General features: G+C 35.2%; 1 protein-coding gene across 6 annotated transcripts in view; it reads left to right on the top strand.

The window, feature by feature from the left end:
- CENPE (centromere protein E) overlaps window positions 1-13,277 on the top strand; it is a 77,685-nt gene that overhangs the window by 28,116 nt on the left and 36,292 nt on the right. For all 6 annotated transcript variants that reach the window (XM_047718121.1, XM_047718118.1, XM_047718123.1 and 3 more), the window contains 8 exons: window positions 556-870; window positions 985-1,257; window positions 1,413-1,571; window positions 5,601-5,804; window positions 7,428-7,586; window positions 11,220-11,510; window positions 11,635-11,793; window positions 12,782-13,072. In XM_047718121.1, coding sequence (XP_047574077.1) covers window positions 556-870; window positions 985-1,257; window positions 1,413-1,571; window positions 5,601-5,804; window positions 7,428-7,586; window positions 11,220-11,510; window positions 11,635-11,793; window positions 12,782-13,072 — 1,851 coding nt within the window. The remainder of the gene's footprint in view (window positions 1-555; window positions 871-984; window positions 1,258-1,412; window positions 1,572-5,600; window positions 5,805-7,427; window positions 7,587-11,219; window positions 11,511-11,634; window positions 11,794-12,781; window positions 13,073-13,277) is intronic.

The following is a 13,277-nucleotide window of genomic DNA, read 5'->3' as shown; positions in this document are numbered from 1 at the left end:
ATTCAAAGGCTTTAAAAAAATTTTCAAATTCTAAGAAAAAAACAAAAAATGATACACCAAGAAGTTAGAAAATACTTTAGAATGATAGATAAGGAAATAAAGGCACATCCTGAAATAATGTTTTTCTACTGAGTATCCTTCTCCATTTGATTAGAAAACAAAACTGAAGGTAAAGTTAAAGAAGATAATACACAGGGATGGTAACAATAAAAATGTCTTTAGGGGCACCTGACTGGCTCAGTGGGTTAAGCTGATGCCTTCGGCTCAGGTCATGATCTCAGGGTTCTGGGATCGAGCCCCATGTCGGGCTCTCTGCTCAGCAGGGAGCCTGCTTCCCCCTCTCTCTCTACCTGCCTGTCTGCCTACTTGTGATCTCTCTCTGTCAAATAAATAAAATCTTAAAAAAAAAAAAAATGTTGCCTTTACTTAGTAAAATCTTTGCTTAATTCCAATGTCTTCGCCTCCCCCAACCCCAAGGAAACTTTTTTTCCCCTGAAAGCTGCTTCAGTAGATCCTACAATGCTAACATAGCTAAATTTTACTTCTTTTCCATAGATGCATGATAAATCTGAAGAACTTTGTATAATAACATCAGAAAGAGACAAATTGTTTTCTGAAGTAGTTCAAAAGGAAAGTAGAATTCAAGACTTACTTGAAGAAATTGGGAAAACTAAAAATGACCTAGCAACTACCCAGTTGAATTATGAAAGCACTGATCAAGAATTCCAAGTTTTTAAAAATCATCATATTGAATTTGAGCAAAAGTATAAGATGGTCCTTGATGAGAATGCAAGAATGAATCAGGAAATAGGAAATCTCTCCAAACAAGCTCAAAAACTTGGTTTAAGTTTGGATGCTTTGAACACAGAGGTTGGTACAAGACATCCTCTAGGAAGCAGTCTTTAGCCTTCTGAGATTTGGCTTCCATATATATACACCACAGAATGCTCTGCTTTTCACATTTACTTTTTTTTTATTTTAAAGCTTCCTCCCAAATCTGAAGAACTTCAGCCGAAAACAACTGAGAGTCAAAAAAGTTCAAATGAAGTGGAAGAGCTGAAGGAACAATTAGAAAATAGAGATTTGAGGCTGCAAACTATGGAAAAGGAAAAAACAATGATCGCTGAGCAACTTCAACAAACTTTAGCAGAAGTAAGAACCTTAACCCAAGAAAAGGAGGACCTAAAACAACTCCAGGAGAGCCTGAACATTGAGAGGGACCAACTCAAAAGTGACATTCAGGATACTGTAAACATGGTAAGGCTTTGACTGAGTAAACTCTGAACACTCAGAGCCTCTTTACAAACAGTACCAGAGACTTCACTCATGATTAATGATCAAGTAGTCACTATACAATTACTTCCACTATTTCACATTATTCTAATGGAAATTGTTTTATTTCTCTGACAAAGAATATAGATACCCAAGAACAATTAAGAAATGCTCTTGAGTCTTTGAAACAACACCAAGAAACAATTAACACGCTAAAAATGAAAATTTCTGAGGAAACTTCCAGGAGTTTGCATACAGAGGAGAACCTAGGAGAAACTAAGGATGAACTCCAGGAAAAGGTAAATGGTGTTTTCATTCAAAGTTTTATATATGTGTAGATGAGCTTTCTCTTCTACCTCAAACACTTAAGTACATGCTGATAATTACAATCTTGTTTATTATTCATAATGCTATTAACTAACAATACTTTATAAGCTGTAACCCTAATGTCTTTAAGATAATTTCAGATATAATTGCTTAAAATTAATTTGAAAAAAAAAGGCAAAAATTAATTCAAACTTTGAGCTAATATTTTCTGAGGCCTGACATATTTTAAATGTCTTTAAAAACCCCTCTGAATTCTAAGAATATAAGAGAGATTATTAATTATTAACCATGTCTAAAATATTTGTTTTATGTCAGATTTTACATATTAAACTTGCTTAGAGATCCCTATAAAATCAATGTGTATATTTTATTTATGCCTGTTTTTTAGGGTTTATGCCATAATTTTACTATCAGGTTTTTAAATCTCACCTTAATTTATTCTAAGTAGTATGGTTTATTTTGTTCTGAGATCTTAGGAGAATAAGATCTTAGCTGGTTATTTAATTATGTACAAGAAAGGCTACGAGAGGCTAATGATTTTTTTTTTTTTAAGAGACATGTGTTAGTCAATAGGGCAGCCATCACAAAATATCAGAGACTGCTGACTAAAACAACAGAAATTTACTTTCTCCTGGTTGTGGAGGCTAGAAGTCCAAGATTAAGGTGCTAGAAAATTTAGTTTCTGTTAAGTCTTCTCTTTGCTGCATACAGATGGCACTTTCCTTCTGTGTTCTCACAGAACCTTTCTCCTATGCTCAAGTTGAGAAGGAGCACTGGTGTTTCTTCCTCTACTTAAAAGGACACCAGTCCTGGGGCGCCTGGGTGCCTCAGTCAGTTGGGTGACTGATTCTTGATTTCAGGTCAGGTCTTGATCCCAGGGTTGTGAATTTGAGCCCCACGTCTGGCTCTGCGCTGGGCATGGAGCTGAATGAATGAATGAATGGACACCAATCCTATGGTATTAGGGCTTCAGCTTTATGACCTCATTTAATTACCTTAATTACCCACCTTAAAGGCTTTCTCTTCACATATAGTCACATAGGGTTTAGGACTTCAGCATGAATATTGGGAGGACAAAATTCAGTCTGTAACAGGTAATTGCCTATAATTTCATACAATGGATTCATTTACTATATACATTTCTGTTTTTCAAAAATGCCTTTGATATATATTATCAACAAGATATTTTATACTATCTTTCAGTTTTATGCGCTTAATGCTATTTAATCCAAAATATTTGCAACTAGGAATTTAAAACATCCATCAGTGGGAGACTGGTGAAATAATCTTTCATACATCCATAGCTTGGAATTGCATATGCATATATAATATGTATCTATGTATATAGATAATGCAACTGGATTTATACAGTCATAAAATTTTTTAAAACTGCGTATTACATGCAAACAGAAAAATCACCAGGATGGACATTTGATTAAATAAAAACAAATACTGCTTCAGAATAATTCAGTAAGCTCCAACTTATACAAATAAATCTCTTTATAGATTTATATGCTATTACTTTATATAATGAGCTTTTTTCCCGCATTTGCCCGGGGTACGTATTCTTGCCTTGGAAAAGCTTTTCCTCTCTCTCCCTATGCTTTAGTACTTCTCTCCTAGAAAAGCATTTTCACTTGTTTTATATGTTTTATGTTCTTAGCTTATCTATAGTTTGGATCAATCAAATAAGCCAAAGGCATTTGACTTTGATTTAAAATTTATAACTTTCACTTTCATTGAGGGCAGGTTTTTTGAAAAGATTTTTGAAAGTAAGATACAACAATTAATAGCTGCTTTTAAACAAATGCAAAAATGCAGTCATAGGGCCTCATGAGAAGTGGTGTAATAGCAGAAGAGTAAGGGAAACGAAGAGTTCTATTCACTGGGACCAGCTAAGTTTATGTTAGAAGCATCTATGTTGATAAAAAATGTCCAACAGGCTTTTTTGTTTCCCAGGGGTTTCTCAAATCTGGGATGGAAGGCTGGGGTCAGCTTGGTCTTCTGTTACTATGTTAATGATGGAATCCCACATGGACCCCTCTGTTCATCTGGGCCCCACAGGGCTGCATTAGTAGGTCTCTCATAAATCCCCTAAAAGTGCCCACATTGAATCTTGATGTTTCTCTCTCTAGAAAGGCAGTTTCTCTAGTGTCTTGCAACAGAAAGTTTAAACAATGATTAGTAAGCTTATCTCGTGTAAAGGACACAATTCTTTTTTTTTTTATTTAATAATAAAATCTGTTAGATTTTCTCATGGTAGCTGAAATACTTTCTAGGCTGAGTTTAGTTCTAAAATATCCTTCGGGTGTTCTCACATACTTTGTCTCAGCCTGCTTTATCTTTGTGTACAGTCCTATATTTAGGAGCACAGATGTAAGATTCTGAAGAACAGTATCTGACAAACTCATCCCAATGACCGTATGTTCCTTACATTAAGTTCTAATGTATTAGATCTGTGTTTGCCATTGTTAGAAACTCAAACATACTGCCAATAGTAAGGGATAGTAAAATAAAGTATGATTTGTCCAAACCCATTCTAGAGAATTGAGCAACTACTCAAAATTATAATTTGAAGATTAGGTAACAGCATGGGAAAATGTATGTGCTCTAAGTGGAAAAAAGCAAAATTGAATATTATATATATATATATATATATATATATATATATTAATTACTGTATTCAAAAGAAATTTTTCAAGGACAGACTCTGAAAGGAAATATTCTAGAATTCCGGTAGTGGGTTGTGTGAAGCTGGTATGTTGGATGATTTTTTTTTTTCTCTTTACTTTTCAGTTTTTTTCCAACGTAATTGTAGATTATTATAAAAACTTTTTTTAAAAGATTTTATTTATTGGAGCAAGAGAGAGAGCATGGGGAGGGGCAGAGGGAGAGGAAAAGAGAATCTCAAGCAGACTCCCCACTGAATGTAGTGCCTGACACATAACTCAAGCCAAAATCAAGAGTCGGATGCTTAACTGACTGAGCCACCCAGGTACCCCATTATTAAAATTTTTAAAAACATATTTAAAACTTCATAAAATACAGCCAATATGGAGCTATATTTATTTCCTGGGTGTGTAAGGTTACATAGTGATAACCTAATTTCACACCAATGATTTTAATGTCAGTCTTTGCCCCACTTGATCAAGAAGTATATGTGTTAGGTTACCTTTGCTTAAGACTTATTTATGGATAAATTAATTTATATAACGTGCTTTTTTTAAGCAGAACATAAAAAGTAAGTATTTTTAAAAGGTGGATTATACTACTATAATATGAAATCTATTTTTATCAAAGTTATTTTGCCCTCTCATATGATAAAACTCCAACCTTTTGTGAATACGACTGTTTCTGAAAATAATGATTTGTTGTGAGTGGGGTGATAGAGAATCATTTCCAGCTTTTGATGGAAAGAACATGGTGGAGTTCAAGGTGGCTTACTCTTTCTTTTTTTTTTTTTTTTAAGATTTTATTTATTTATTTGACAGATAGAGATCACAAGTAGACAGAGAGAAAGAGGGAAAGCAGGCTCCCCACCAAGCAGAGAGCCCGATGCGGGACTCGATCCCAGGACCCTGAGATCATGACCCGAGCCAAAGGCAGATGCTCAATCCACTGAGCCACCCAGGCGCCCCTGGCTTACTCTTTCTTAAAATTAGGTTGACCCATCATCATACATGAAGATAATTGTTAATTATCTACAGCTGTTCAGGTAGTTCTTAACCCATGAAAAAGAGTACACTTAAGGACACAAACTCTGGAGCCAGACCTCTTGGCTTCAAATCCTGAGTGACCTTGGGCAAGTGACCTATCATCCTCTCTCAGATTCATGTTCCACATCTGTCGAATGGAAATAATACTCGTACCTACCTCATAAGGTTAGAGTGAAGAGTAAAAATGAGAAGAATGCCTGGTAAATAATAAGTAATGTAAGTTTTGCCAACTTTCATTACTATTAAAATTGTACTTAACTGAGAAATTCTTTATTTACATTTTAGGTGGTTGACACAAATAAAAAACAGAATTTGAAAGCTAAAAATTCTCAAGCACTGATTGTGAATGTTGAAGATAATGAGCTAACTGAGCAACAGAGAAAGATATTTTCTTTAATACAGGAGAAAAATGAACTGCAACAAATGTTAGAGAGTATTACAGCAGAAAAGGAACAATTACAGACTGACCTAAGGGAAAATATTGAAATGGTAGGATTTAGCACTGTATACTTAGCAATATATTCTTGTCTTGTATGTTGTGGATTTTTACAACTTTATTGAGGCATAATTTACATGTGAGAAATGTATCTGATGCAAGTGTACAGTCTGATGACTTTTGACAAATGTCTCTATTTGTGTACCCTCCACCCCAGTCAAGGTGTAGAGCATTTACCTCTCCCTTCAGAGCTCTCTTGCGCCTTGACCCCTGCAATTCTGATCTCACTCTCTACCCCATATAGTCACTGTCCTGATATTTTTTAACCGTAGGACACTTTGTCTCTTCTAGAACTCCATACAAATAGAATCATACAGCATGTACTCTTTTGTACCTTACTTTTTTTACACTCCTTTTTATTGCTAGGTAGTGTTCCATGTATGAATAGGCCACAAGTTGTTTAGCCTTTCTCCTGTTAATAGAAATTTGAGTTCTGCCCACTGTTTGGCTATTTTGAGTGAAGCTGCTGTAAACATTCTTACACAAAACTTTTTATGAACATTTCTTTTTAAAAGTTCTCAAGTGTATCTAAATGGAATAGCAGGGTCATAGCAAATTACTAGACTGATTTCCAAAGTAGTTGTGCCATTTTACATTCCCAGCAGCAAATTAAGAGAATTCTTATGATTTCACATCCTCACCAATGCTTCATATTATTGTTGTTTTCAATGTTAGCCATCCTATTGGGTATATACCTCATTGTTTTCATTTGCCTTTCCCTAACGATTAAGGATATTGATCATCTTTTCATATGCTTATTGGCTATTGCATATCTTTCTATAAATTATCTGTTCTCTCAGTGATGTGTTGTGGATTTTAGTGTACATGTCTTTATCCACGTTTTGTTAAATTTGTCCCTAAGTGTTTCTCTTCATTTATTCTGTTGTAATTTTTAAACTTCGTTGTTAATTATTCATTGTTAATGTTTGCCATATTGTCAAATCTACTTTAGTTTTTGATTCCTTATTTAGAGGCAATATAATATGTATAGATTGAAATTGACATTTTTTGAAGTTTGCTGTGGATTACAGGAGAACCTGAACTTTTGTGTAATTTTCCATATTTCTTGGGGTTTTCTGGTCAAAAGAGCTAAGTTTAAAGAAGGATACAGACAAAAGTCATAGTCTGTTCTTGGTCTCATGTTTGCAGTGTTTTTGTGGTCATGACTTGAGACTGCACTGTTTAAGCTGATAACTAGGGTTAGCCTACGTCATGCTAGCAAAAGATAGCTGCCATTTTGAGCTTGCTGTTAACTGGTGCTCTAAATCATAACTATTCTGGCATATGAAGAGCCCATAACTAGTCTTGTCATCAGTCCATGAAAGTTAGAAACAGTCTCCTTTGGCTTAAGGGTAGAAAATGGGCAAACCTCTCAAGATAAAATACTAAATCCAGTTTTAATTTTCATGATAGGAATGTAAGTGAAGTAATAATGAAACAGCATAAAAAGCAGTTGTTTGGCATCTATATGATTAAATTAAAGACTCTAAGATAATCTTTTCCAATAGAATTTGCCATGATTTCTTCATTTTTAGGCTGAGGTAAATGCTGATTTTCACCTGATTTATAAATGTAAGGTAATATGTATCTTAATCTCAACTTTTTTTAAATTCTAGACTATTGAAAACCAAGAAGAATTAAGAATTCTTAGAGATGAACTTAAAAAGCAGCAAGAGCTTGTCGTACAAGAAAAGAACCACACCATAAAGAAAGAGGAAGAGATTTCTAGGACCTGTAAGAAATTAGTAGAAGTTGAAGAAAAGCTAAAGGAAAAGGTGAATTTTTAAGTTGCCTTCCTAACCATATTATATTTCCTGACTAAACTTTTTTTTTTAAACACATTTTGATTGCTCTAGAGCTAAATTCTAAAAATAGCATGTATCTCCCAAATGAACACATCTTAATGCTAATATTGTGGACAGTTTCAACTCATACCTATATTCAAACCAACATTTTTTTTTTATTAACATATAATGTATTATTTGCTTCATGGATACGGGTCTGTGAATCATCAGTCTTACACAATTTACAGCATTCACCATAGCACATACCCTCCCCAATGTCCACGACCCAGCCACCCTATCCCTCCTCCTATCCCCCAGGAACCCTCAGTTTGTCTCCTGAGATTGAGTCTCTTATGGTTTGTCTCCTTCCCGATCCCATCTTGTTTCATTTTTTTCCCTCTCTACCTCCCATGACCCCCTGCCCTGCCTCTCAAATATCAGAGAGATCATATGATAATTGTCTTTCTCTGATTAACTTATTTTGCTCAGCATAAAACCTCTAGTTCCATGCATGTCATTGCAAATGGCAAGATTTTGATTTTTTGATGGCTACATAGTATTCGTGTGTGTGTGTGTGTATACCACATCTTCTTCATCCATTCATCTGTTGATGGACATCTAGGTTCTTTCCATAGTTTGGCTATTGTGGACATTGCTGCTATAAACATTCGGGTACATGTGCCCCTTCGGATCACTACATTTGTATCTTTTGGGTAAATACCCAGTAGTGCAATTGCTGGGTCATAGGTTATCTCTATTTTCAACTTCTTGAGGAGCCTCCATACTGCTTTCCACAGTGGCTGCACCAGCTTGCATTCCCACCAGCAGTGTAGGAGGGTTCCCCTTTCTCCGCATCCTCGCCAGCATCTGTCACTTCCTGACTTGTTAATTTTAGCCATTCTGGCTGGTATGAGGTGGTATCTCACTGTGGTTTTGATTTGTATTTCCCTGATGCTGAGTGATATTGAGCACTTTTTCATGAGTCTGTTGGCCATCTGGATGTCTTCTTTGCAGAAATGTCTGTTCATGTCCTCTGCCCATTTCTTGATTGGATTATTTGTTCTTTGGGTGTTGAGTTTGATAAGTTCTTTACAGCTTTTGGATACTAGCCCTTTATCCGATATGTCGTTTGCAAATGTCTTCTCCCATTCTGTCAGTTGTCTTTTGTTAACCAACACTGTTTGTGAGGGTTATATTATTCTCGTCTTCAGATGAGAGAGGCCTTGATTCATTTAAATTATCATATAATACATTCATTCATCAGAAACTTTTTGGAAACTACCATAGCCCTAGATGCTGTTCTGGGTGCTTGAGATCCATTAGTCAATAACACAAAGATCCTGCCTTTATTAAGATATAGTAGTGATTCTTTAAAATGTAAGCTTTATGACTGTTACCATCTCTTAGACGTTTACAGTTTCCTGACTCATTTCTTTTATGGAAGTAAGGTGCTGTTGTAGTATTTGTATAAAAGCTAAGACTCTTGTAATAATTGTACCACCCATGTAATTCTAAAATGTACCACTAAGACTTTCTATTTACTCTAAGGACAGTGCCACATGCATTATAAATGATATATTATGATTTCCACTGCACTTCTGTGGAGTGTTTTTCTCCTAGTAAGTATTATTTCTCCTCCCTTTCACTATAACCTAACTAAATTTACTAAAACCTGATGTCTGTTTCATACTCATTCTAAAGAAGTTAAATTAATAGGCTTGTAAATTTAATGCCTCAGTAATGAGCACAAGGTATTATATAAGACTGATGAATCACTGACCTCTACCTCTGAAACTAATACTAAATACATTATATGTTAGTTGAATTTAAAAAAATAAAGAGATAGACTTATTCATATTTATTAACTTAAAAAAAGTTAATGCTTCACTAAAATTAACAACTCAGGAAACAACACGTGTTGGTGAGGATGCAGAGAAAGGGGAACCCTCTTATACTCTTGGTGGAAATGCAAACTGGTACAGACACTCTGTAAAACAGTATGGAGGTTCCTCAAAAAGTTATAAATAGAGCTACCCTACAATCCAGCAATAGAATTACCGGGTATTTATCCAAAGGATCCAACAGATTCAAAGGGGCATGTTCACTCCAATATTTATAGCAACAATGTCCATAATACCCACAATATAGAAAGAGCCCAGGTGTCCATTGACAGACAAATGGATAAAGAAGATGTGATGGTATATATATTTATAATGGAATATGACTCAGCCATCAAAAAGAATGAAATCTTGCTATATGCAATGATGTGGATGGAGATCATTATACTAAGCAAAAGAAATCAGAGAAAGACAAATACCATATGATTTCACTCATGGGTGGAATTTAAGAAACAAAACAGATGAACATAGGGGAAGGAAAAATAAAATAAGACAAAAACAGGGAGGCAAACTATAAATTCTCAACTATAGGAAACAAACTGAGGGTTGCTGGAGGGGAGGAGGGTGGGGGGATGGGGTAACTGGGTGATGGGCATTAAGGAGGAGACTTGAAGTAAGCAGCACTGGGTGTTGTATGCAACTGATAAATCACTAAATTCTACCTCTGAAACTAATACACTATATGTTAATTAAATTGAATTTAAATAAGTTTAAAAAAATTAGTGTCTCAGTGGTTTTTTTGAGCTACCCCATAAGGACCTTATTAGAAGTAAAAAATAGATTATCCAAAAATTTTTAAGAGATGAATTATAGTTATTTGTCAACTATACCTTTATATTTAATTAGTCTCTTTTTGTTTTTCTCATTTTCACTTTGCCTCCTTGATTAACCTACTGACACCGTATTAGTTTCCTGGACCCTCTTTATCAAATTACCATAAACTTGGTGGCCTAAAGAACAACAAAGTTATTGTCAGATGTCTGGATCCTAGAGGTCCAAAATCAAATTGCTGGCAATACCATGCTCCCTCTGAAGGCTCTAGGGAAGAATCTCTCCTTGCATCTAATAACTGTCCTTCACTCCCAGCTGCCCTTGGTGTCCTGGGCTTATAGCTTTATCACTCTTATCTCTGCCTCACCTTCACAGGACTTTCTCTGTGTCTCTGTGTGTCCTTTTTGTCTCTAATAAGGACATTCTGCATTTAGGGCCCACCCTAATCCAGTAGGATTTCTTCTCAACCCTTAATTAATTACATCTGCAAAAAACTGTACTTTCAAGTAAGGTGATATTCTGAAGTTCTGAATCGACTTGAATTTTGGGTAGGACACTATTCAGCCCACTACTGTTACTATGCTTGGAAGGATACTTTACTTTTAAAGCTGCTTGTCTGTATACATTGGGAGTATAGCCAGGGCTGTGATAATGATTATTTCAGTTCAGCAAAGTATATTTCACATGAGATTTTAAGAGTATATAGGGAAATTGATAATTAAAAATTTTATTTCTTGGGGCACCTAGGTGGCTCAGTGGGTTAAAGCCTCTGCCTTCAGCCTGGGTCATGATCCCAGGGTCTTGGGATCGAGCCCCGTGTCGGGCTCTCTGCTCGGCAGGGTGCCTGCTTCCCTTCCTCTCTCTCTGCCTGCCTCTCTGCCTAGTTGTGATCTCTGTCAAATAAATAAATATCTTTTTTAAAATAAATAAATAAATAAAAATTTTATTTCTTAAGAGCCAACAACTACAAGAAAAACAGGTACAACTTCTTAGTATACAAGAAGAAATGAATGAGATGCAGGAAAAGATGAATGAAATGGAGAATTTGAAGAATGAATTAAGAAACCAAGAATTAACATTGGAATGTATAGAAATGGAGAGGCTAGAGTTGGCTCAGAAGCTCCATGAAAATTATGAGGAAATGAAATCCATAACCAAAGAAAGAAATGATCTAAAGGAATTACAAGAATCATTTGAAATAGAGAGAGAAAAACTTAAAGGATACATAAGAGAAATCGAAGCTACAGTAAGTTATTACCCTTTTCTTTCATCTATTGAATGTTTCTTTAAAACGGAGCCAGTTGAAACAGGGGGAGGCAATGTTAAGATGATGTGGTTGAAATATTCATTAAATATCACTTCCTACTAAGGGTCTAGAAACAAAAGAAGAACTAAAAATTGCCCACGTGCATCTTAAAGAACAACAAGAAACTATTGACGAGCTAAGAAAAAATATTTCTGGGAAGGCAGCTCAAATAATAAATATTCAGAAGCGTTTAGAAAAATCCAATACTGAATTACAAGAAAAGGTTTGTCTCTTCTTCTCTCATTTGTCCCTTCTTCTTTCCTTTTTTCTTTGAAGGAAAGATGAGCAATAAGTAGTGACTATGTTAATAGTACATTCATTTATTGGATACTATTTGTTGAGCGTATAATGAGTCCTGGGTTATAGAAATAAAATGGGAACAAGGTGAACAAAATTTCTATGATTATAGAGCTTACTCTAGTAGAAAGAGGTAACTAGTAAATTAGCAAACAAATGAATAAGATAATTTAACATAATGGCAAGTCCTGTAGAGGAAATAAAACATTGGGATAACTGAATCAATTTATTTTAAAGGCTGCTGTGTGCCAGCCATTGAAACTACGGATATGAATAAGACATTGTTCTCTCCACACACAGCCCCCCCTCAGTATGGGCATATAAAATAATCCCTCAGTTTGAGTAGGACAAATGCAGAAATATGATATGCAAAGTTACATGGAACCACAAATGACCATAGGAAAGAAGAATTAATCTGTAAACAAAAAAATTGGCACATAGCATTGGAGCTCATCTGAGAATTAGGGACCATTATTTATTGAGCTATAATCTGCTCAGTGATTATTTCTCTCCTGCAGCATTTGGGAACTAGTATAGAAATGTGCAACTGACAGAATTAACAGTGTGTTAGTCAAGTATAAGAATTGATTCACTTTGGATGTAAGCTGGAGCAAAAGAAAATTATGGCAGAATATGACCAGCAGAAAAGTCATAAATAGCTTCAGTAGGAATCAAGTGAAAATTAATAAGTTGGAGTTCATGATCCATAGTAGGCTATGGTTTCAGGATCACTTTTATTTCTGTGGATAATATCCTCATCTTTTCCCTTTAAAAATTTATGATAATATGGCAGCAGTCTTTCTGGCCATGGGTCCTGTCCCCCTACTTTAATAAAATCACCTTTTTGCACACACACAAAAAATTATGATAATAATCTCTAGATAGTAACCTTGGTATTTTATGCATATCACAAGATCCCAGTGCTTCCTGGGGAACAGGAGCTACTGCGTAATGTGAAAGAAGTCAGTGATACTCAGGGAACAATGGATGAAGTGGAGCTGTTGGAAAAGCCGTCCAAAACCAATGAGTCAGTGACACCGTCGTGCACAGAAATAGAAAGGATCGAGTTGACTGTAAAACTTCCAGAAAGTCATGAAGAAACAAAATCTCTGACTGAGGAAAGAGACAACCTTCAAACGATAAAAGAAGCGGTTCAGGTTGGACAAGATCAGTGGCAAGAAGACATTAGAGAAACGTTGGCTAAAGTAAGTTTCATCCTTTCCTTCCATTTAATAAGTGTTTTATGAGAATCAATCTTGGGGAAAGGAAGCCCTTGTGTTATAGTTACAGTGTTATGATCATGTTTTCTTTAAATGTCTCTTGATTATGAAGTGATTGGAAACAGAACTAAAATTATAAATACTAAAAAACTGCTGAAATTGAGAGAAAACATTTCAGAAAAGACAGCAG

Source organism: Lutra lutra, chromosome 2 (genome assembly GCF_902655055.1).
Source record: "Lutra lutra chromosome 2, mLutLut1.2, whole genome shotgun sequence".
NCBI classification, from domain to species: Eukaryota; Metazoa; Chordata; class Mammalia; order Carnivora; family Mustelidae; genus Lutra; species Lutra lutra.
The sequence above is the reverse complement of the archived record's forward strand: the minus strand, read 5'-3'. Positions and strand labels throughout refer to the sequence as shown.